Source organism: Carassius carassius, chromosome 13, assembly GCF_963082965.1.
Source record: "Carassius carassius chromosome 13, fCarCar2.1, whole genome shotgun sequence".
Lineage (NCBI taxonomy): Eukaryota > Metazoa > Chordata > Actinopteri > Cypriniformes > Cyprinidae > Carassius > Carassius carassius.
This window is the reverse complement of record NC_081767.1, coordinates 11,982,798-12,006,838: the sequence shown is the minus strand read 5'-3', so window position 1 is coordinate 12,006,838 and position 24,041 is coordinate 11,982,798. Positions and strand designations below refer to the sequence as shown.

The following is a 24,041-nucleotide window of genomic DNA, read 5'->3' as shown; positions in this document are numbered from 1 at the left end:
CATTTGAATGCACACAACAGCACTGAACATGGTGAAATAATGAAATACTGAGAATAACAGCTTAAGTAGGATCAGACGTATGTTGTTATTGGTGGAGATGTGTGTGGAGTAACAAAATACATGAATGGATGCTATTGTATAGTTCTTTCTAGCTAAAAAATAATGTATACTTTCAGTCTGTACTACAGTATGTACTTACCAAAGATATCCTTAAGCTGTAGCCTGTTACCATCTGCATTATGTTTAATGCTTTGATAGCCTTCACTACTGTCAACATAAATGCCTCAATATATACCTACTGTACAAGTGTATCTTCTGGCCATCCAACAATACATCCCTTTTCCAACCCATTTGTTCTATGCAGGGTCACAGGAATGCTAGAGCCTATCCCAATGTAACGAAACATCCTGGACAGATCGCCAGTCTATCACAGAAGTGTACTTTCCCTCCTTCAATTTATTGAAAGTGAACGAGCGGCTCCTGGTGGTTTCATCACAATGTCACTTTGTAGGATTTTTTTTCCAGAAATGTCACCCTCTCTTTTCCTCAGTGGGGGAACCAGCTGCCAAACACCACCTCTTCTGAAACGTTAATCCACAGCCATAAAAATTAATTTCCTATAAGCCCCCCTATACCCAATTGTTACGAACTGTCACAAGACTGAATGGGTTTGAATCAGGAATTGGAGCTGTTAGAGTCATTGTGGGAGGGGGCTGCAGAGTGGAGGCAGAGTTGTACAGATTGAGACTGAAACAGATTGAGACAGTCACATTTTTGTGACTGAAGAGAAGAAAGAGAGACAGAGGTGTGCTGAGAGAATGGGCTGCTTGTGCTGTCCATAATCCTTCTCTCCCAGCTGGCCCCCATTAGCCAGGCTGGAGCCACCAGGCCAGATCATGTCACTCCTAATGCAGATGATGCTCTGCGAGGCACCAGCGCCGGGGGAGCCTTAATGACAATTTTAGTGATGAGGGAAATGTAAACAAAATACATTAATACACCATCATCCTCAATGCACATAGAGCAGCACTTGGACAGAGGACCACAATGCCTGTCCCTTACAGTGATGCCTGTAGAGATTCATAAATATAAACTGTAGAAAATATATTAATATGCTGTTCAGTGTCTGCCTGTCTATTGCGTTTCTTCTATTGAGCTGTATTATTCATTTAGCAAGCTGGGTTCGATCCTTGAGTATCACTAGCCAACTCACAACAACTTGATTGTGACTGAGGGAGCCTCATCTGTTTTTGATGAAATCTCATCCTCTTCAGTGAGAGGCTTGTCATACGAGTAGGGCAAAGCATATTTTTTTATTTTTTACTTTTTAAAGTTCTCAATCTTTGTAACAAAAAAGAATGACATCAGATCAGAAGCAAGATCAGAGGCACTTAATGGAATGAAATAAGATGTAGGCCTAATTCATAAAATAACTTTACACTTTGAATGTATGTACATTATTGAATGCATATGCATTTCCATAGAAAGCCTATTTCTGCTTAAGTGTGAAAAAGGTGTGATAATCTAATAAATATTAGGCATGTTTAGAACTAAAGTTTCTCTCATCTTATTTTCAGATCATTCAGGAGTATGTCTTACATAAAAAGAAGTCTTAATGTGTTTTCCAACTCTACATTTTTTTATTTTAATTTAACTCAAAATTATTTAAATTATTGGACGAAACCACACAACACAAAAACATAGTAAACTTCAATGTTATTTGGCCTAAACAGAGATTATGCAACAACAGAATATTTGAGTAAAAGGCAGTAAATTAAGGAGAAAGTACAGAATGAGCAATCACACTCAAAATTAGATATTGACAGAACTTGATGCACAAAGAGAGCTATATTGGATCATACTGTAGCCAAGTAGATGTAGACCAACACTTTCACACCAGCTGAAACAAAAAAAAATATGCGCAACTTAATTTTAGGTATAAAAAGGGGGGGGGGGTACTTCACAACTGGGAATATTTGCATGAAAAGATAAAGAGACTACACACATTCCTATCAAATTGTAGCACACTGCACTATTTTGAGAATGGCCGCTACTATTCTTTTTATTTATATTTTTTACAAGTATGTCAGAATAAATAGCTGCATAACTGCTTCTGTCACTTTTAACTGTGTAATAAAGATGCTGTAGGCAAGGAAGCCAGCATCTCTGACCCACAAAGAGAGTGTAAGTGTAGTGTGCGAAGGCAGGCGGAGATACTGGGCACATGACAAAGAAATGCTTTTAAAATTCCCAATAGGAATAATACCAGCAAAGCTACTTAACAGAACTCAAAGAGGAGAGAATCATGACCTGACCAGATTTTTGTCAGCTGTGTGTCAGCTCTCTGCCTCATAAAGAGTATAAGTACTGGGTCTAAAGTAGGGACAAACACCATGACTAGCCAGTGGATGATGAATTTCCATGACTTTTACAGTTACATGTGATTATATAAGGATTATTTTTGTTTTAAAACATGTTATTGAGACTGCCCTCACAAATTACATTTTCTTGTCAGTTAAATATTTTAACTGTACCTTTTCCAACTATCCAATCCTATATAGTGTCATACCTAAGGATGCTCATATTGACCGTTTAACCATTAACTGAAAGTAAGAATTTTGACAGTGCAAAAAAAGCTAAATCAATTTGAAAGCATGCAAAGAGCTATCACTCATCTCAAAAGCTCTACACTACTGCATAACTAATCTCTTATTTACACTCTGTGTACATTTTGTTTGTTTTAATGAGAGGATTCGCAAGCAAAACTCTTAACAAAACTCCTGCTTTATGAGAAGTGAGTGGATTGTAGATTAACCACCTCTCATTGGCCATTAGGTTCATGAAATCAACACATATGTCATATTGTTGACTACAATGCTCAACACTGCAGAAATCTGTTTTCTACCGTGGAACAAGCTGCGCTCCAGACTATGCCCCCACAGCACATCGACATGTTAATTAAAAAAATAAAAATAAAAACAACACAAGTTGTGCACTGAGGTAGACCTGCTTTTTATTTTATCCCTGACATAAAAACATGCAGTTCTTAAATTTAAATTAAATTAATGGTTTTAGCAGACGCTTTTATTCAAAGTGACTTACAGTGCTTTCAGGCTATACATTTTTTACCAGTGTGTATGTCCCCTGGGACCCACAACCTTTTGCACTGCTAACGCAATGCTCTACCACCGAGCTCGGGGAGCAGTTGGGGCACCTCAGCCTCACCTCACCTTGCTCAAGGGCACCTCAGTCGTGATATTGCCAGCCCGAGACTCGAACCCACAACCTTAGGGTTAGGAGTCAAACTCTCTAACCACTAGGTCACGATAAAGTTTTCCTTTCTCTTTGGAGTGTTACAAGCTGTTCGTGCATAGATAAGATCCCTAAAGTTGCAAAGACTAAAGTCTCAAACCCAAAGAGATATTCTTTATAAAAGTTAAGACTCGTCCACACCCCCTAAACGACTCATTTAAACATGCCCCCACATCTACGTCACTGTGTAAGAAGATTTGCATAACACCGCCCAAATGTTCACACAAAGAATGAAGGCTTAACTTTGATTCTCGCTATAGTACTGTTGCCGCCATGTCGTGGAGATGCTGTTTCATTGTGAAAGTGAAACTACTGTTTGGCCTTCCAAAAGAGGACACATCTAGAAATCAGTGGTTAAGTATTAACAACACTGTTCCAGAACAGTTCCCCTGGCAGTGTGTTTTTTAAAAAAGGGTCATAGATCCTAATAATAAGATTTTATTATTTACTGATAACCTATAGATACAATGCCATACCTCTTTCAAAAAAGGTTTGTAGTATTCAGTGAAAACCACAGGCATGATTATCTCTAAAAATAAAGACAATGGGGAGATATACAAGACAGACAGACACCCCAGAGGAGATGGATAGAGCCTTCCTTCTGAAGAAAGGCTTATGGTTTAATCTGTCCAGTTAGCAATATTATAACAATGTATGGTTAGATATTTCTCAATTATACACTACTTTATGGCTTAAACTGCATTCTCTCTCTCTTTGCCCAAATAAATTACTGTTGGCTGCAGTGAGAAAACCACAAAATTCAATGGAAATCATGCAAACTTTGATTAACAAATCCATTTCCCCAAATCATTGTGGCTCCTTTGGAAGCACCCCCACTGAGCGATTGATTTCATCTTCGCTTGCTTAAAACACCTCCGTAAGGTCATATGTCAACTCAATGTGAAACAAAATAAGGCCAGCTGAGTTGTTTCCACTCACATCCAACATCACTGACTGGAATTTGTTACCATGGATGGCAGAGGTCCAATCGACATATGGAATAAGTACAGTCCAAACATGGCCCCTTTAGGAGCCACTGAGCTGCCACAAAGCAGACTTGTGGCTCAAAGGTTCTGCTAACACAGTTTGAATCAAATACAGAAACACAAACATGCTATAGTGTCTGTTAGGGGAATCTAAGCAGTCCTAGAGAAACTAATAGCACTGGAGTTTGGCCCAAGCCACTGTCTCCAGCTTAATTCCTCTATCCTCCGGCCACAGCGTATACCACCACACACACACATAGTTAGCTTTATTTCTTAACTTTGCTCCAGATGAGCTGTGGAAAAAGAAGGCAGTGATTTGGCATTCCACCAACCACAGCACTGCCAAGAGACTAAAAGAGTATTCATGACTCCAGCGGCATTTTTATCACACACATGCAGAAAAACAGACACACTTTGCTCTTGACACTTTGTCTCTCACACAAGTTGCGTCAATGTAACCTAAGCTGCTCTCATCTCATGTCAGACAAAGAGTAGAGAAACTTGCAGAGTACAGTTTGTCTTTTCTGCTTTTGTCACCTCATCTTACACACACCCCTTCATTTGTTTACTTTCTCAATCTTTCACTCTTCCTGATTAAAGGCCCAGGCGTTGTGTAGCAAGGCTTTTATTTGCACAGTCCAAATGCACTGAGATTGCGCTGAGACTGGTTCCTGTTACATTACTGATGATCATTTAGGCTTGCATGTGGTATTATACAATATTTAATCTTATATTGATTGTGCTTCAAAATGTAAATCAGCCGCTTATGACTTTTGAGTGTGTCATATGGGTTGTTGCATTTAGGACAGATGTCTTTAATATCCTCATTTAATTTATTTTGAAATACTGGATTTATTTAAACTCGCATTAGCCAGTTATATTGTAGTAATTTAAATCTTGTGTTAAGAGTTTGTGTCTGAACATCTCTACAGCCCTCTCTCTAATCATTTATTGAAATGTGCTCAATGATATCTTTCCTCCATGTTTCTAATCAAGAGTTTACACACTCCTGAGATCCTTCTAAAAAAAGTATACAAAAGTTAAATCAGACCTTTATTATACAGTAAATGTTTTTGGTGATTTCCTTTTCTAAACTAGATAAGGGGTGGTATATAGATCACTTCTGGAATGATATAAAACTCCTTATTTCTATGTATGTCAAATTTAGTAATCACTTCTTGAAAAGACAATATTCTTTCTTCCAAATACACATCCTTTATATTTCAAATACCTCTCTCTGCTCATAATTTGAAGCCCACAACCATTCTCCCCAGAATGAATTTAGGATTTCCCCATACAGGGCAGTATTAATGATAACATGAATTAGAATACAAAATACTCATATATCTCTGAGTTCAATGCCACACCCTTACCATGTTTAAAACTATTGGATTCATAAAATGTTCTTAAATTTTCCTTAATACTTTGCAGTCTAAGTAATATAGATATGTTTCCAGAGATAAGCCTGAATTAATTGAACTTTTCCCCTATTCAAACCATGTAGATGGGACTTTGGAAAGAGAGAGAGAGAGAGAGAGAGAGAGAGAGAGAGAGAAAAAAAAACAATAAATCTCAATTTATCTGCCCAATAATATAATTGGAAATTTGAACACTGAAGCCCACCTCTATTATAAGACTGGTATTGAGAGATAGTCTAAGTCTAGGTTGTCTATTATTCCATATGAACTAAGTAACTTGTTTTTTTAAGTTGCGTGAATAAGGCGCTTGGAGGTGCTAACATAAATTAAATGAATAAACAGCTTAATAAAAATATAAACATCCCATCCAAGATACGTTCAGTCCTTGAGAGATCTCGCTACCTACAGTTGAAATATTGCAAATTATTTGCCATCTCTGTGTTACATGTAACTTTTCCACCTCTTCTGGACAGTTCAGTGTCACAGTACATTCTCCATGTGTGAGAAACAGTCAAGCTGGAAAGATGATCCTGTGCGGATTAATTCCCCTTGTCACGTAGCTTTTGACAAACTGCATCATAGTTTCTCTACTTTCTGTGGACCTCAGCAGATAGATAAGGGGAAAAAATGGAGGTTGTGATCTTTATACTTGATGGTTCCCTTAGCTCTAGCAGCCCTCAATATCTGCTCTTTCTGCTTGAAGTTAAAGGGTTAGTTCACCCAAAAATTTAAATTAGGGTGCATTTTACTCGTCCCTGAGGCTTCCTAGGTCTATATGACTTTCTTCTTTCAGACGAATCCGGAGTTATATTAAAAATTGTCTTTGATCTTCGAAGCTGTTTCATGGCACTCAACAGGTGTTGCATTCCCTTAGTCCAAAAGACATGAAATAAAAAGCATCCTTACATAAAAAAAGTGTCTCACATGGCTCTGGGGGGTGAACAAAGACCTCCTGTAGCGAATTGATGTGTTTTTTTTTATTTTTTAGAAAAATATCCATATAAAAAAAACCCAAAACAATGTCTTCTTCTTCCGCTGAGATTTCGTCATTCTTTTTGTGACCTCTGTGATGTAAAAATCTCATCAATCTCATCAATGGAAAAACAAGTCAAACACAGACTCGTTTTTCCACTCCTTTAAATGCGTTCATTATATCGGCATTAGACAAAAATTGCTAGCAACTGTTATGAGTGGGTTTGAAAAGGATTAAATTACGATTAATGCAAGAGGGTTTGAAACCACGCTCCGAATCCATAACTGGAAGTCTGTCACATGTAAATTCTTGTTTAAACATTAAGCATTTTAATTCAAGCTTAAATAATGATCTCATATATCCTTGAGTTTTGCGCGCCGCGCGTGTGAGAGAGAGAGCGTGTGTCCGTGGCTTGTGTACTCCAAACCCATATGAGCTTAATCATTGTGTTTTTCACACCATTCTGTTCCCCTTTCGGGCTTGAACTGATGGTAAAACTAAGGACATAATTAACGGTCTATTCATTTATTTTGGAAGATGAAGCTATTATGGAAAGGGGTGTTACACTTCCGATGAGTGCTTGGGTCAGCTGGCCAATCAGAGCAGACTGCTCTTTTTGGAAGGAGAGACTTTGTAGAAAACTATGCATTTGAGAGAGGCGGGGCATAGAAGACCTACAATGATGTACAGTATTTGAAAAATAACGTTTTTTTTAACATCATATGACCCCTTTAATCTCATTTAAACTCATATACAAATATTGTTCAAATATTGATTTAAACTCACCTTTAAGTATTGATCTCATGTAAATGCATCTTTAAACATTTTTATACATATATATATATATATATATATACTAAATAATAATATATGAAGACTTTAGATGCAAAAGCCTTTAAGTGCCATCTGTAATTTTCATTTTTTTTACTCTAATGGCAATATATATGTCCCTTTCTGTGCAATTAAGTGAAATAATCGAACATAAATAAAGGAGCCTGATTAAAAATTCTAATTTTAGAAGGACATTTCAGACAGCACTTAGAGAGAGGCTTTTGCATCTAAACTCTACATATATAAATACACACACATATATAATGTTCTCTCGGGTCCATTTATAATGTTAGCAAGATTTTTTTTATATATATACATTTATAAGTAATATGCCTTTATCCTATTTTGGGCACTCTCTTTGAAACAGTCCATATTGATGCGTGTGCCGCATTCAAGACTAGAAGTAAATGCCCACTTCTACGGTAACTGTTTTGCACACTGAAATAATGGATGGATGCTGCTGTGATATACACTGAAAACAAAGTGTGTTGGTTAGGTTATTAATATGAAGTACATAGAAAGATCTGTAACAGACAAATCAATGGTCACACATGGTTAAAACATTTGTACGCCTTTGTGTTGCAGATCTACTATAGTTATCTTTTTATTTTCGTTTTTTTTCTCTGAAAAGGCTGCATCAAACTGTCTTGTTTTAATGAGTCATCAGTAACATGAAGTGAACAACTGAACAGCGTCTCACTGACATGGTCTGATACATTCTTTCCTGATGTTACACCGTGTCTACACCAGACACCAGGGGAACACTCATATCCTGTGTAGACACGTTGTTAAGATCAAAGAAAATGCAAAATGCTAAGTTTTTCAACATCTTACTTAGATCAGTATGAAGAATAAGACCAGTATGAAAACTCTTTATGAATTTAAACACATTTACAAGGAAGGAATAAACTGCTGCTCCCATGAAAGTTGTTCGGGAGCCGAGCAGGTTAGCCGTGTAAACTTTCATGATGACAAACACTTATCTACCTTCTTGAGCCCAAAAAACCTGAGTTTGTTCAAACGAAACTAGAACTTATCAGGGTAGCCACTAAAACTAGGTAAATGAGCCATTAACCCTTTTTTTTTTTTTTTTTGCTGTGCTGAAATTTCACATATTGAAGCTCTAAAAAAAAAACACCTCTCAGTAACCAGTTGATCGAGTTTGTGTTTTTTCTTAGTGGGTTCTTCCATTTCAGTGCCCACAAATAAACATTAAAAAGAATTTAACACCCACTCTCATACTGACTGAGGACTCTGTTTTAATATTACTTTGAGTAATGCCATAAAAAATGACTAAAACACAAACACACATACTTAACCATAACAGAAATCTTTCCACGTTTCCTAAAACAATGGCAAATCTGTCTGGCACTTGAACAAGTTGCATTAGAAATGGCTACTTTAGTTGCCTGCTTTTTAGCTGCCTCTTAAAGAATGACAACCAATTAAATACAGCAAATAACAAGTCAAACATACTGTATGTATTTGCATTTTCACAAGAACCATGTAAAGATCTAGAGAACTGTAAAAGAAATTGGGCCGATAGAATTTTACCATAGGCTTTCGTTTACACTCAGCATTAATATGCGACCTGTATCTGGATGTTGTCCACATACACATTGAAAAGACAAGTGTAAACGTTTTTCTCATCGGAATGTTATTCTATCAGCGTGTCCTGATCCAGAGGTAGTCGAGGACACATTTTGATCGGATCTCAGTGTAATGTAAACACAATCTAGCCATCGTGTCTGCATTCGCAGGTTGACGTCATGCAAAACCCCACCCCCTCTCTCCTGAACTCTCAGTAGACTTATTTAAATATTGTGTGGGAAAGAGGATTGGTTGGTTATCCAGATAGAGAAGTCACTTGATGTTGCCAAGTGTAAATGTGCCATTTCCTGATTAACTGATGATCCAATCTGTTTGAATGGATTACGGTGATCACATGGAAATGCAGCCATAAAGATTGCACTTCCTGTCCTTCATGTGCCTTCAAGATGTTTCTACTTGCAGGCCTGTTTAACAATTGTAGATACCTAGATTGTCTTATCTCTTTTCACTGAATTTATCCAAAAAAAAGCAGCAATGTTATGTCCTACATGTTGTTTAGGACATTATACAGTAATATAGTCTGCTTAGAAACGCCTCAAGTCTGTGGCCAAAGCCAGTATAGTCATCTCTGACACAATCGGACAGTTTGTGTGTGTGCTGATTCACAGGACTGTGGTCAAACACATCTTAGTTAGACACAAACTCATTCTTCCCCCTCCCTCTCTCTACTTCCTGTGTGAAACTGGCCTCTTCCTCTCCTCCTGCAGTGTGCTCCTCTATTATACTGTCAAAGTGCTGCATGAGCTGCAAAGAACATGATTTGTTCCAGAGCCTTTATCCCAGACATCAATCTCCTAAAACCCAGAGTCCAAGTCGTTCTGGACCCCTCTGCCTTGGTCATGTTTATGTTTAGTACATGTCATCAGAATATGGTATTTGACCAGTCATTTATTTGTTCTCTGTTTAGACACACACAGTAACGGCAGTGTAACCACACATTTCTAGATGTTTAAACTTGATCAAATGAGACACTTTACAAAAAGCAAGTTTGCTCACAATCTCTCTTTGGTGGAGTAATGGCGTCATGATCTAAAAATAACGTGTTGCTGATCAATCGATTCACTTACACTGAAAGGAAAATGTCAAGCACACATTTTGCATCTAGGTGAGGGTGAGGTGGCGTGACATACAGCCAAGTTTTTTTTTCAGAGGAACAGGCTAACACTTGAACAGTTAGACTGTGACAGAAGAAACCCATCTCAGCAGCACACATATGCATGGACCTCTCAGGCTGTTTGAACAGAAGTTGTTAAAATGTGTGGTTTAAATAATACATGAATGCCCTTAATGTCCTTTTAAGGGTAGACAAGAGTAAAGACGCTTCAGGGGAGTGGGTGGCACAATTTTCTGCTGATCCAGAGAGGACAGAACCTCACCCAACTTAATTCCAGATATGTGTCAGCCCCAAAACTCTAAAATAAGACAATGGCAAAAAGAGCTGCAGGCTAATGCAAAGTAATAGAGAGAGAGAGAGAGACAGTTCGAGAAAGAGACAGATTATGTATACAGATTATGAGAATAGACAAGAGATTTTACACATAAATTCATTTGATCAGTTCATCTTTGCCCTGTTAACCCTCAGGACACTTAACCACCAGAGTGCGAGTCAGAGTGTGCACAAATATATCAAAAAGTAGCAAAATACAAATGCTTTTTGTTTTACAATTGTTTTTTTTTAAATCAAATATTTGTCATTTTCTGATTTTGCATTGATTTATAAATAAAGGAATAATAGCAATATCACTATTTTTTCAAACCCATTACCCCAGGGGTCTCCAGTACTGCTCCTCAAGAACCCATAAACTGATCTGGTCTTTGATCTATATGATCCACTTTTGGCGCTTTTTTCCACTACACAGTACCAGCTTCCCTCGCCTCGCCTTTGTTTGGTTTTCCACTGTGTAAATGTTGTACCTGTACCTGCTTCCAGAATTTTTTTGTATTACCTCCAACAAGGTTCTGAGCGAGCTGAGGTAATACTAAAATGTGACATGACAACAAGGCAAACTGCTGACTGGTCAGAGAGAATCGTCACTAGTCACTGCGTTATCATTGCACGCTCCAGACGGAGTATCCTGAATAACCCCGCCATTTTTAAATAGTTTTGCTGCCCTCAGCCTCTCCTGAAACAACATTTGTCTTCTTGCTGTGAGAAACAGCCACATCCTGAGGATCAAAAACAGCATACACTCTATTTCCTCCATTGTCCTGTGTGTGTGGGTAGCGTAGAAGATCTCCTGCGATTTCCTGCGGCGTCGCTATGACGACCAGGTATTATTGTGGAGGTACTATCTCCAATGGAAAATGGAGCAAAAAGCGAGCTGAGACGAGTCGAGTAGAGACGAGTCAAGCTGGTACTTGTAATGGAAAAGCGCCATTTGATCCATATATAGCTACTGTTGTAAAAGATTATTACAGTTTCTCCATGCATTAGTTCATTCACAATATACAGGAAGTACCACACCTAACTAAAAATTAGGCTCTTCTCCATTTATATCCATTTTAAAGTTTTCTGTACAGTTCTAATCGCTAGCCATTATAGTACTACACTGTTAATTTTGTCACATTGATAAATTATGTGCTTAATTATTACAAACATTTCCCATTTATCCGGTCATGGGGTGTTTTATCAAACTCACAATTACATTTTTTTACAGCCTTAATTACCTGGCCAGACTATTTGCCTACATCTTGAGTTGCATTGTTAACATCACACTAATGCTTGCTTGAGCCTCGCTTGTGACAAATAATAATCTGTTTATGTCCAACACTCAAAACACTTCATACTGCCAGTTGTAGCATAAATCATGAAAATTCTAGCTTTATCCAATGAGTTATCTAACATACAGTATAGGATACTTGAAAATTTTTTTTACTAATTGTTCATATTTATCAGAAAGTCTCTGCTTTACACATCCTCAATGCTAAGGTTGTTTTCAAAACCAATTTGTTTCCCCACTGCCAGCAACACATCCTCCAAGAAATAAGTTCAAACAGACAACACATCTAGGCTATATCTCGCAAGAAGGGAAGGGAGTCACTACAATGAGGGAAAGGAAGAGGTAAGACAAGTTTGAACTCAATAATACTCACCAGGCACTGATATATCTGCCTCTTCCACTTTCAGGCTGCACAGGGGTGAGGTGCCAGAGGTTATTCTGGTTTCAAATGATGTAGTGTGGTCTTGCTCTGACACTTCTGCCACAGTTACCATTGGTGGTCTGGCCTCTGCATCCTTACTGCTGCTGGCTGACTCCTCCACCATCAATCCCTGAAATAAACATGTTAAATTCATGCTTTTACACAGTTTTGTACACTTTTGTAACACTTATAATATTAATCAAGGTTTCTTGCAAACAGACCTTAGTTTTTCATGACACATTTCAACCATATTTTTGACTCTTAGGATTATACAGGTTGTACAGGTTCAATTGTCCCCACTTTTTGGTGGCTATGGTAAAATGGGTCATTAAATGGAAAATCTAATTTCCTTTTAGCTATCATTTTAGCTATTAACAAGATTAAAATTCCCTCAGTTCCATTGAACACATTCTACCATGGTAAAGTTAATACTTTTTTCCAATATTTAATAAAACTTTAAAACAGATTCTATTTGTGCTTGCAAATAGGTAAAGATCAGTGCTGTGAAGAAAACATGCTCTGATTGTGTAAGACTGCTATATAAACTCTCAAACAGTGTGTTGATAGCCACATGATGAAACGTCTCCTCAGCAGGCAGAGTGCTGACTACACGCTGCCAGAGCTAATAGGCTCTGTCAGCTGCGCTACTGTTTTTAGCAGCTGTCTTTACTTTGATTTCTGCGGAAGGATGAAAGTCTCACTTTTCATGTGACAGTGCCCAGATGTGAGACAGACTGCTCATGGATCCATCAGATGAACAAGAGAGACAGAGGAAAAGGAGATTTTGAACAGCACCAGTAGGTGAGCACTGATGATATGCTCTCTGACCACAAAAGGAAGGTGAGATGTTGAGGAAGTGAGGAAACTGGATCCCAGAGGAAAAATGTATCGTTCACTGGTTGCTCTACCTAAGCTCAGGAGACTTAATGATTGACGAGGTACTGTATCATATCAATCACTAGTACAGTATGGAGTACCACAAGGCTCAGTCCTAGGACAATTGCTTTTCATGCTTTGCATGTTACCTTGGGAGATATCATCAAAAAACATGGTGTTAGCTTTCACTGGTATGCTGATGATACTCAGCCCTATATTTCTTCACGGACAGATGAAACATAACAATTTGCAAAACTAATGGAATGCATAGCTGATTTCCTATTTTTCCTAAAATTTCCTACTGCTAAATTCTGAAAAAAAATACTGGATCAAAATTTATACATGTAATACCTTGAACAGTGTCTAACACTGGCTACTCTGTTATTTCTTCATCATAAGTTAGCAACCTATGTGTGCTATTTGATAGCAATATTTCTTTTGAAAACCATGATTCTAGCATTTGTAAAGCCACATTTTTTAATATATATCTATATATAAATATATCTAAATTATGCTCTCAATGTCAAATGCGGAAACATTAATTCATGCATTTATGATCTCAAGGTTACATTATTGTGATGCTTTATTGGGTGGTTGCTCTGCTAGTTTAATAAACTCCAGTTAGTCCAAAATGCAGTAGCTAGAGTTCTTACTAAAACCATGGAGGGTGAACATATTAGCCCGTTTTTTTGTTTTATTTTATTTCATAATCCACAATTATGTATACAGTGAAACAGCAAAAATACGTGAGGATTTTTTTAGAGAGCATTTTCTCTACATATCTACATAACTACAAGAAAGAAAGAAAGAAAGCTGCAAAACCAAACAGGACCACAGGAAGACGCCAACAGACCACTATACCAGTCGCCTCATCCTGACTGTATAAAAATATATACTGATTCATTCCAAATTAATAAAAAGAGCAAATCACAAATTTTATATAATATTATATTAAAATAAATAAAAATATTCTGAATTTGTCGAATATGGCAATCTGAAGGCTGCATGACAAGTGAACAGTTCCCCTGTCTGAGTTAGTGTTTGTGTCTGTTAGAGCTGTGCGATTATTCCAAATATCGAAATCACAATTTGAGACTTTGTGGTTTTGTTTATCAAAAAGCCTGCGATGTGGACGTCATATTGCTTTGTTCCAGAGCATATGAATGATTGCCAGCCTTGAGTGGCAGCCTTACTAACAAAAACAGTAAGTGTGGGGAACTCTATACCTCCGTTGTGACGATAATAGTTCAAAGTCTTTATGCAGTATATGCATAGGATTAGAGGCTATATTGTTAGCCAGCCTAAGCATGTTCTTATAATAGGATGAATCATAAAGCTTCTCAAGCGGTTACTATCTTTGAACAGATTTTTAATTGATTAAAAACCTTGTTTTTTAGTGCAACAGATAAACTTTTATACCAAATAGAGTTGCAGTATTGCAGTAAGCTCATTATCACAGTCCTATAGAACAACAAAAGAATCTGCCTTCTTACTCCAAATGACCTAAGACGGCGAAGAAAATGGATTTTCTGCTTAGTTTTTTTTACATAGAGTATCAATGTGATCTTTCCAGGACAACATCTATAATTACTCCCAAATATTTATAGATCTTAACAAATCTAATTTTCTCGTTATGAATAAAAACAGGAGTTATATCCGCCGTAGACCCGAATACAATCTCCTCAGATTTACTTGTATTAATGATAAGAGCATTATTGATAAGACCATAGTCAAATGTTTACCGGGAGCCAGAGCGACTGACATCTTGGCAAATTTAAAAGTGCTGGCTAATGCTAAACGTAAATACAGTAAGATTGTTATTCATGCCGGCGCTAATGATGTTCGACTTCGCCAGTCGGAGATCACTAAAAATAACATTAAAGAGGTGTGTGAACTTGCAAGCACGATGTCAGACACTGTAATATGCTCTGGTCCCCTCCCTGCTTACCGTGGTGATGAGATGCATAGCAGATTGTCATCACTCAATGGCTGGATGTCTAAGTGGTGCCCACAGAATAACATAGGTTTCATAGACAATTGGACGAGCTTTTGGGGCAGACCTGACCTGTTTAAAAGAGATGGTCTTCATCCCTCCTGGGGTGGCGCCACTCTTCTCTCTAGAAATATGGCAAATAGTCTTAGTGTTTATACTTGACTAACTGGGGCCCAGGTCAGGAAGCAGACAGACTGGCTAAACCGACCGTCTGCTAGCTGCCTCCCGTCACAGAGGTCAGTTAATTCTCAGCACATAGAGACTCTTTCACCTAGATATCACACTATAGAGACTGTGTCTGTTCCCCGAACTAGTAAAAACAAAAAACGTCCAAACCTGGTTAAGATTAACAATTTAATTGAGCTTCAACAAATAAAAAACAGAAGCAATATGGATAAACAAATGATAAAGCTTGGCTTATTGAATATCAGATCCCTTTCTACGAAAACACTTTTTGTAAATAATATGATCACTGATCATAATATAGATGTACTCTGTTTGACAGAAACCTGGCTAAAACCTGATGATTACATTATTTTAAATGAGTCCACCCCCCAAGATTACTGTTATAAACATGAGCCACGTCTAAAAGGCAAAGGTGGAGGTGTTGCTTCAATTTATAACAACGTTTTCAGGATTTCTCAGAGGGCAGGCTACAAGTATAACTCGTTTGAAGTAATGGTACTTCATATAACATTATCCAAAGAAACAAATGTTAATGATAAATCCCCTGTTATGTTTGTACTGGCTACTGTATACAGGCCACCAGGGCACCATACAGACTTTATTAAAGAGTTTGGTGATTTTACATCTGAGTTAGTTCTGGCTGCAGATAAAGTTTTAATAGTTGGTGATTTTAATATCCATGTTGATAATGAAAACGATGCATTGGGATCAGCATTTATAGACATTCTGAACTCTATTGGTGTTAGACAACACGTTTCAGGACCTACTCATTGTCGAAATCATACTCTAGATTTAATACTGTCACATGGAATTGATGCTGATGGTGTTGAAATTATTCAGCCAAGTGATGATATCTCAGATCATTATTTAGTTCTTTGCAAAATTCATATAGCCAAAATTGTAAATTCTACTTCTTGTTACAAGTATGGAAGAACCATCACTTCTAACACAAAAGACTGCTTTTTAAGTTATCTTCCTGATGTATCCAAATTCCTTAGCATATCCAAAACCTCAGAACAACTTGATGATGTAACAGAAACTATGGACTCTCTCTTTTCTAGCACTTTAAATAAAGTTGCTCCTTTACGCTTAAGGAAGGTTAAGGAAAACAGTTTGACACCATGGTATAATGAGCATACTCGCACCCTAAAGAGAGCAGCCCGAAAAATGGAGCGCAGCTGGAGGAAAACAAAACTAGAGGTATTTCGTATTGCTTGGCGGGAAAGTAACATATCCTACAGAAAATCATTAAAAACTGCTAGATCCGATTACTTTTCTTCTCTTTTAGAAGAAAACAAACATAACCCCAGGTATTTATTCAATACAGTGGCTAAATTAACGAAAAATAAAGCATCAACAAGTGTTGACATTTCCCAACACCACAGCAGTAATGACTTTATGAACTACTTTACTTCTAAAATCGATACTATTAGAGATAAAATTGCTACCATTCAGCCGTCAGCTACAGTATCACATCAGACAGTGCACTATAGACCCCCTGAGGAACAGTTCCACTCATTTCTACCATAGGAGAGGAAGAATTGTATAAACTTGTTAAATCATCTAAACCAACAACATGTATGTTAGACCCTATACCATCTAAGCTCCTGAAAGAGGTGCTTCCAGAAGTCATAGATCCTCTTCTGACTATTATTAATTCCTCATTGTCATTAGGACATGTCCCCAAAACCTTCAAACTGGCTGTTATTAAGCCTCTCATCAAAAAACCACAACTTGACCCCAAAGAACTAGTTAATTATAGACCAATCTCGAATCTCCCTTTTCTGTCCAAGATACTAGAAAAGGTGGTATCCACACAATTATATTCCTTCTTAGAGAAAAATGGTATATGTGAGGATTTCCAGTCAGGATTTAGACCGTATCATAGTACTGAGACTGCTCTTCTTAGAGTTACAAATGATCTGCTCTTATCATCTGATCGTGGGTGTATCTCTCTATTAGTTTTATTGGATCTTAGTGCTGCGTTTGACACAATTGACCACAACATTCTTTTGCATAGACTTGAATACTTTGTTGGCATCAGTGGAAGTGCATTAGCATGGTTTAAATCGTACTTATATGACCGCCATCAGTTCGTAGCAGTGAATGAAGATGTATCCTATCGATCACAAGTGCAGTATGGAGTACCTCAAGGCTCAGTACTAGGGCCGCTACTCTTCACGCTTTATATGTTACCCTTGGGAGATATCATCAGGAAACATGGTGTTAGCTTTCACTGTTATGCTGATGATACTCAGCTCTATATTTCTTCGCAGCCCGGTGAAACACACCAATTTGAAAAACTAATGGATTGCATAGTCGATATAAAAAACTGGATGACGAGTAATTTCTTACTGCTAAATTCTGAAAAAACAGAGGTGTTAATTATAGGACCTAAAAACTCTGCTTGTAATAACCTAGAACACTGTCTAAGACTTGATGGTTGCTTTGTCAATTCTTCGTCATCAGTTAGGAACCTAGGTGTGCTACTTGATCGCAATCTTTCCTTAGAAAGCCACGTTTCTAGCATTTGTAAAACTGCATTTTTCCATCTCAAAAATATATCTAAATTACGGCCTATGCTCTCAATGTCAAATGCAGAAATGTTAATCCATGCATTTATGACCTCAAGGTTAGATTATTGTAATGCTTTATTGGGTGGTTGTTCTGCACGCTTAGTAAACAAACTACAGCTAGTCCAAAATGCAGCAGCAAGAGTTCTTACTAGAACCAGGAAGTATGACCATATTAGCCCGGTCCTGTCAACACTGCACTGGCTCCCTATCAAGCATCGCATAGATTTTAAAATATTGCTTATTACTTATAAAGCCCTGAATGGTTTAGCACCTCAGTATTTGAATGAGCTCCTTTTACATTATAATCCTCTACGTCCGCTACGTTCTCAAAACTCAGGCAATTTGATAATACCTAGAATATCAAAATCAACTGCAGGCGGCAGATCCTTTTCCTATTTGGCGCCCAAACTCTGGAATAACCTACCTAACATTGTTCGGGAGGCAGACACACTCTTGCAGTTTAAATCTAGATTAAAGACCCATCTCTTTAACCTGGCATACACATAACATACTAATATGCTTTTATTATCCAAATCCGTTAAAGGATTTTTAGGCTGCATTAATTAGGTAAACCGGAACCGGAAACACTTCCCATAACAACCTATGTACTTGCTACATCATTAGAAGAATGGCATCTACGCTAATATTTGTCTGTTTCTCTCTTGTTCCGAGGTCACCGTGGCCACCAGATCCAGTCTGTGTCCAGATCAGAGGGTCACTGCAGTCACCCGGATCCAGTACGTATCCAGACCAGATGCTGGATCAGCACCTAGAAAGGACCTCTACATCCCTGAAAGACAGCGGAGACCAGGACAACTAAAGCCCCAGATACAGATCCCCTGTAAAGACCTTGTCTCAGAGGACCACCAGGACCACACCACAGGAAACAGATGATTCTTCTGCACAATCTGACTTTGCTGCAGCCTGGAATTGAACTACTGGTTTCGTCTGGTCAGAGGAGAACTGGCCCCCCAACTGAGCCTGGTTTCTCCCAAGGTTTTTTTCTCCATTCTGTCACCGATGGAGTTTCGGTTCCTTGCCGCTGTCGCCTCTGGCTTGCTTAGTTGGGGACACTTCATCTACAGCGATATCGTTGACTTGATTGCAAATAAATGCACAGACACTATTTAACTGAACAGAGATGACATAACTGAATCCAATGATGAACTGCCTTTAACTATCATTTTTGCATTATTGACACTGTTTTCCTAATGAATGTTGTTCAGTTGCTTTGACGCAATGTATTTTGTTTAAAGCGCTATATAAATAAAGGTGACATTGACATTGACATTATTCTCACACCACTCTATCAATTTAGTTACACCTTGTTGATGAACCTCAGAACTGTCCGAGTTATTCAACACAGATATTAAGACAGTGTCATCAGAGTACTTCAGAATATACTGAGGTATCTGAGGATACATAGGTGGAGTGGTGCCCAAGATGAATGGGGCTTTTACCAACTCAAGAAAGGGCATGAAGACCTCACCATATAGGATTTTAGAAAGAACGCAGAATACTAGCGTGCAAACTTACCACAGTGTGGATTTCAGAAAGTGTGCAAAGACTTCACATGCACACTTACCATAGCATGGATTTTCTTAGGATTTTTCTAAGGTGGGACTCGCGTGGCACTCTGAGAGAGCAGCTCATAGATGGAATGGTGCATCTCAAAACAGTATTTTTGAGATTCATCAACTCGATCTGTGGAAAAATACTGGAGCGCTCTGGGGAAAAAACAGAGAACTCAGTCTCATATGAGAGGAGAACTCCAAGCTCAAATTAGCACACTCATAGGCGACCCTTCTTGGAAAAGGGGAGCGCTGCTAAAGTGAGTTCTTAGATAAACCTGAGTGATAAACTTCTCAATATATATATATATATATATATATATATATATATATATATATATATATATATATACAGTACAGACCAAGAGTTTTCTTTATTTTCATGACTATCTATCATGACTATTAATACTATTGAGCTAAATATTTATTAAAAAAAACTTAAACATTTGATTTCTTATATACTTATCTAAGTAGAGTTTAGAGTGGTAGAGTTTGCACACTATTACTTGTGTGTGACTGAGTTTTGTTTCCGTTTTGTGTCCATCATCTGCTATTTCCACCACATTATCAAGCCACTCTACTTTCAAACATGATGAATATTTATTTCACATGTCATTGTGTTTGTGTTGGCTTTCGTGTTGAGCTATTTTATCCACAACCATTAAAGTATTTGATTTCTACATCGACTCATTTGGCGCACATCATTCTCTTTCTATGAAACCTGTGAATCGCATTCACCAGTTCTAACTCTACAGCGAAAACAACTCTATAGCGGTTTTCCTGAGAATTGGAATTATTTCACATTTACTCATTTTTGCTTGTGCATGGCATGCGCGCAGCTCATAGGGAACATTGCTCACTAGTCAAAAGGCTGGCATAAATTAACTTCGATAAAAGTGATAGCCTATTTAATTGAACCTGAAGGATTTATTCTCTTTTTTAAGCAGGCATTTTGCTCTGGCAACTACAGCAGTGCAGTGAGAATATTAAACAATAACCTCATTTTGTTACACATATAAAACGTAACTCATATTTCAAAATAAATCGCAAAGGCCTTCTGAGGCTGTTGCAGACTTTCGGTATTTCCATGAATGTAGGAAACATGAAAGACAAGCTCATGTGAGCTTTGTTGCATTCCAAAGTTCCAATCTAATAAAATATATACATATAAATGTCTGTTGAAACTGTCTAGTGACTGTGGAAAAACCATGAACACCTTAATTAGATGGTTCAGGTGTACTTGACTGGAGTTTAGATCCACTCCGTGAAAGGCATGCATATAACTTTAAAATACATACATCAATACATCCCCCCAAAAATTTGTGGCATGATGAGCAATACACATTTGAGAACTCACTTATGTAAAATTTTCTTGAAGCATCAAATTAACTTTGTAACTAGTGTGAAATGTGATGATTACGGTTGCTACTGAGAATGGAGAATGTTTAATAAATGCTTGAATTTGGGTCTGTTCCTCACAAAAACCATTCGTATATTATATTCTAAAAAATGTGGGTATATAATAAAAAGGGTATTTTTATCAATTTATGTAATTATTTTACATATACATTAATACAGTCATTTTAAACTAGAAAGTCAGTGCATGGTGTCCCACACTCAGAATTTGTGCATTTAACCCACACCAGTGCACACACACAGCAGTGAGTAGTGAGCCATTTTTGCTGTGGCACTCAGGGAGCAGTTGGGGCTTTGGTACCTTGCTCAAGGTCTCACCTCGGTCATGGTATATTGAAGGTAGAAATGAGTGCTGTACATTTACTCCCCCCACATACAATCCCTGCAGGAATCAAACCCACAACCTTTGGCTTACAAGGCAAAAACTATAAACATTAGGCCATGACTGCACCCATAAAAACATATTCTCAATGATCATAATTACAATAGTATTAACCAATTCAATTCCATTAATTCTGCAAAAAAGGTTCATAAAAGTATACATCAGTAAAGTTGTTCATAGACACTTTAATGTAAATATGTCAAAACTGTAATCAGTCATGAGGAAAAAAAACTGAAATGGTAGCCTTCGACATGGTTTTCAATGCGCCCTGCTTTCAGAAACCCTTTGGGACCTGAAACAAGATGAAGCTAAGTGCTATTGATTTGCACTTTCTGCCTCACTAGGACTTCATAGCAGTATGAGCTGAAAGACTGACTGCTTGACTGCTTACATGGCCCTGACCTGTGCTTGTGTGTGTGAGGGAGAAAAACCGAGAATATAACACATACATAGTATAAATAATCAGATCGTCAATTGAGTGAGTGTGTATGGGTCGGCCCTGTCTGGTTTCATCCGTTAAAGTTAACTTTTTCAAATAACAATCGCTGTCACAGATTTTCTCTGGTCAATGTTAAAAAGCAGGCTAACAAATCTTCATAGTTAGCGTTAGTGTAGCAGTCAAGGGAATTTTTCTGCCTCCACCTATGCTCCACCCACAGAAAAAATGTCACATTGTTCACTAACTGAAAAAGGGTCTGTTGAAACTAATGCATCTGTTGTAACGCATGCAACAATCACTGCATGATTTAGAATATATTACTATATATTCTTATGAAACTCTCTCTATGTGTGTGTGTGCGTGTGCATGTCATGAGGATGTGTATTCAGCTTCAGGCTGTTTATTTAATGGGAGGTGATGATGATTCAGTGACAGTTGATTCACACTACACTGCCTAGCAAACAGCACCAACCACAGCAAACTCACTTTTGTGTGTCACACCCAAAGTTTCCTGTACAATTTTGCTTAACAAAACCTGTTTCACTCTGGGATTAACACTAACCTTGCAATTATCTTTTTCATAAAACAAAATACCATAATTCTACTTTTGTGTATCTATTGCAAAAAACGCATTGTGTTGCTGACAAGGCAGACTCTGCACTTGAGAATGTAGCAAACACAGAAGCAGAGTCGTGAGCAGAAGCCAGAGCCACGGCAGAGGGACAGTAGCCAGAGATAATCAAGTAATGCAACAAATCCTGAGTTGAGCATAGACACCCGTTGGCAGACATGTTCAAAAAAGGACAGCCCAGTCAAGAAAGATAGATGTGCTGTAGACAGAGGGAAACTGGGCAGAGATAAAAAAAAGAACAGACGACACAACTAGACTAGACTAGACTAGAACTGCATGTGCACAATTGCTGATGAGGTCATTCTTTAACAAGAAATCCTGTACTATTTTATTGTTTGAAAGATCAAATGCTGTTGTGTACAGCCTAGGGCTGTACAAATAATCAAATGCGATTATCATGCGCATCTCGTCAGTAAAGCTGGGTTCTGTGATTAGTAGTAAATCTTCATCACCTGCTTTCAAACTGAGCAGCATTTACAACACAGAGCCATAGTTCATTGACAAGTTACGCAACATCGCGTTCGTAATCACAGGCGGTACATCGGTGATAATGAATAGGATATTGCAAAGCTTGTAAGTGAACTATGAACTACAATGCATATGATCAACGCATTTGATTATTAGTACAGCCCTACAACCTTTTTTTACATTTCACCATTTAACCTTGTGTGGATCATGCATCAGTAAGTTGGTTTATATTTAGTTTAGTGGTTGTGTGTGCTTTAAGAAGACATAATTTTTCTACAGCACTGGAGCACACCAGACACCCAATCTCTGAAAATAACATCATAAGCGCTATATACAGTACAGACCAAAAGTTTGGACACACCTTCTCATTCAAAGAGTTTTCTTTATTTTCATGACTATGAAAATTGTAGATTCACACTGAAGGCATCAAAACTATGAATTAACACATGTGGAATTATATATGGAATTATATACATAACAAAAAAGTGTGAAACAACTGAAAATATGTCATATTCTAGGTTCTTCAAAGTAGCCACCTTTTGCTTTGATTACTGCTTTGCACACTCTTGGCATTCTCTTGATGAGCTTCAAGAGGTAGTCACCTGAAATGGTCTTCCAACAGTCTTGAAGGAGTTCCCCGAGAGATGCTTAGCACTTGTTGGCCCTTTTGCCTTCTGACTGCGGTCAAGCTCACCACTAAACCATCTCGATTGGGTTCAGGTCCGGTGACTGTGGAGGCTAGGTCATCTGGTGCAGCACCCCATCACTCTCCTTCTTGGTCAAATAGCCCTTGATGCCTTCAGTGTGACTCTACAGTTTTCATAGTCATGAAAATAAAGAAAACTCTTTGAATGAGAAGGTGTGTCCAAACTTTTGGTCTGTACTGTAAATATTTAAACAAAAGCACAATATAACATTAAACAAGCACAATATACCAAAATGTACATCACTCAGGGAAAAGTGCCAATATAAACCTTTAATTCTGCCACCTCTTTTGTCATCTGTCTCACTTTCCTTCCTGTATAAACTGTTGGGTGACTGCAGTCATACATGCTGCATATGTTCTTTGTGAGATAAGAACCTTACATCCCTCAGGGAAGACCACAAAACACACACACACAGAGCTGACCATCTGTTGGCCGTTACACTGTGAGAAAACACTTATAACCACACAATAGATAACACTGACAGGCCAGGATTTGTGTGTGTGTTCTTTTGTCTATGTGCTATT

At 37.8% G+C, this 24,041-nt stretch overlaps 1 protein-coding gene across 2 annotated transcripts in view; it reads right to left on the bottom strand.

Moving 5' to 3' along the window:
• gse1b (Gse1 coiled-coil protein b) overlaps positions 1-24,041 on the bottom strand; it is a 201,476-nt gene that overhangs the window by 129,964 nt on the left and 47,471 nt on the right. For both annotated transcript variants that reach the window (XM_059564764.1, XM_059564765.1), the window contains exon 2: positions 12,225-12,402. In XM_059564764.1, the coding sequence (XP_059420747.1) occupies positions 12,225-12,402 (178 nt within the window). The remainder of the gene's footprint in view (positions 1-12,224; positions 12,403-24,041) is intronic.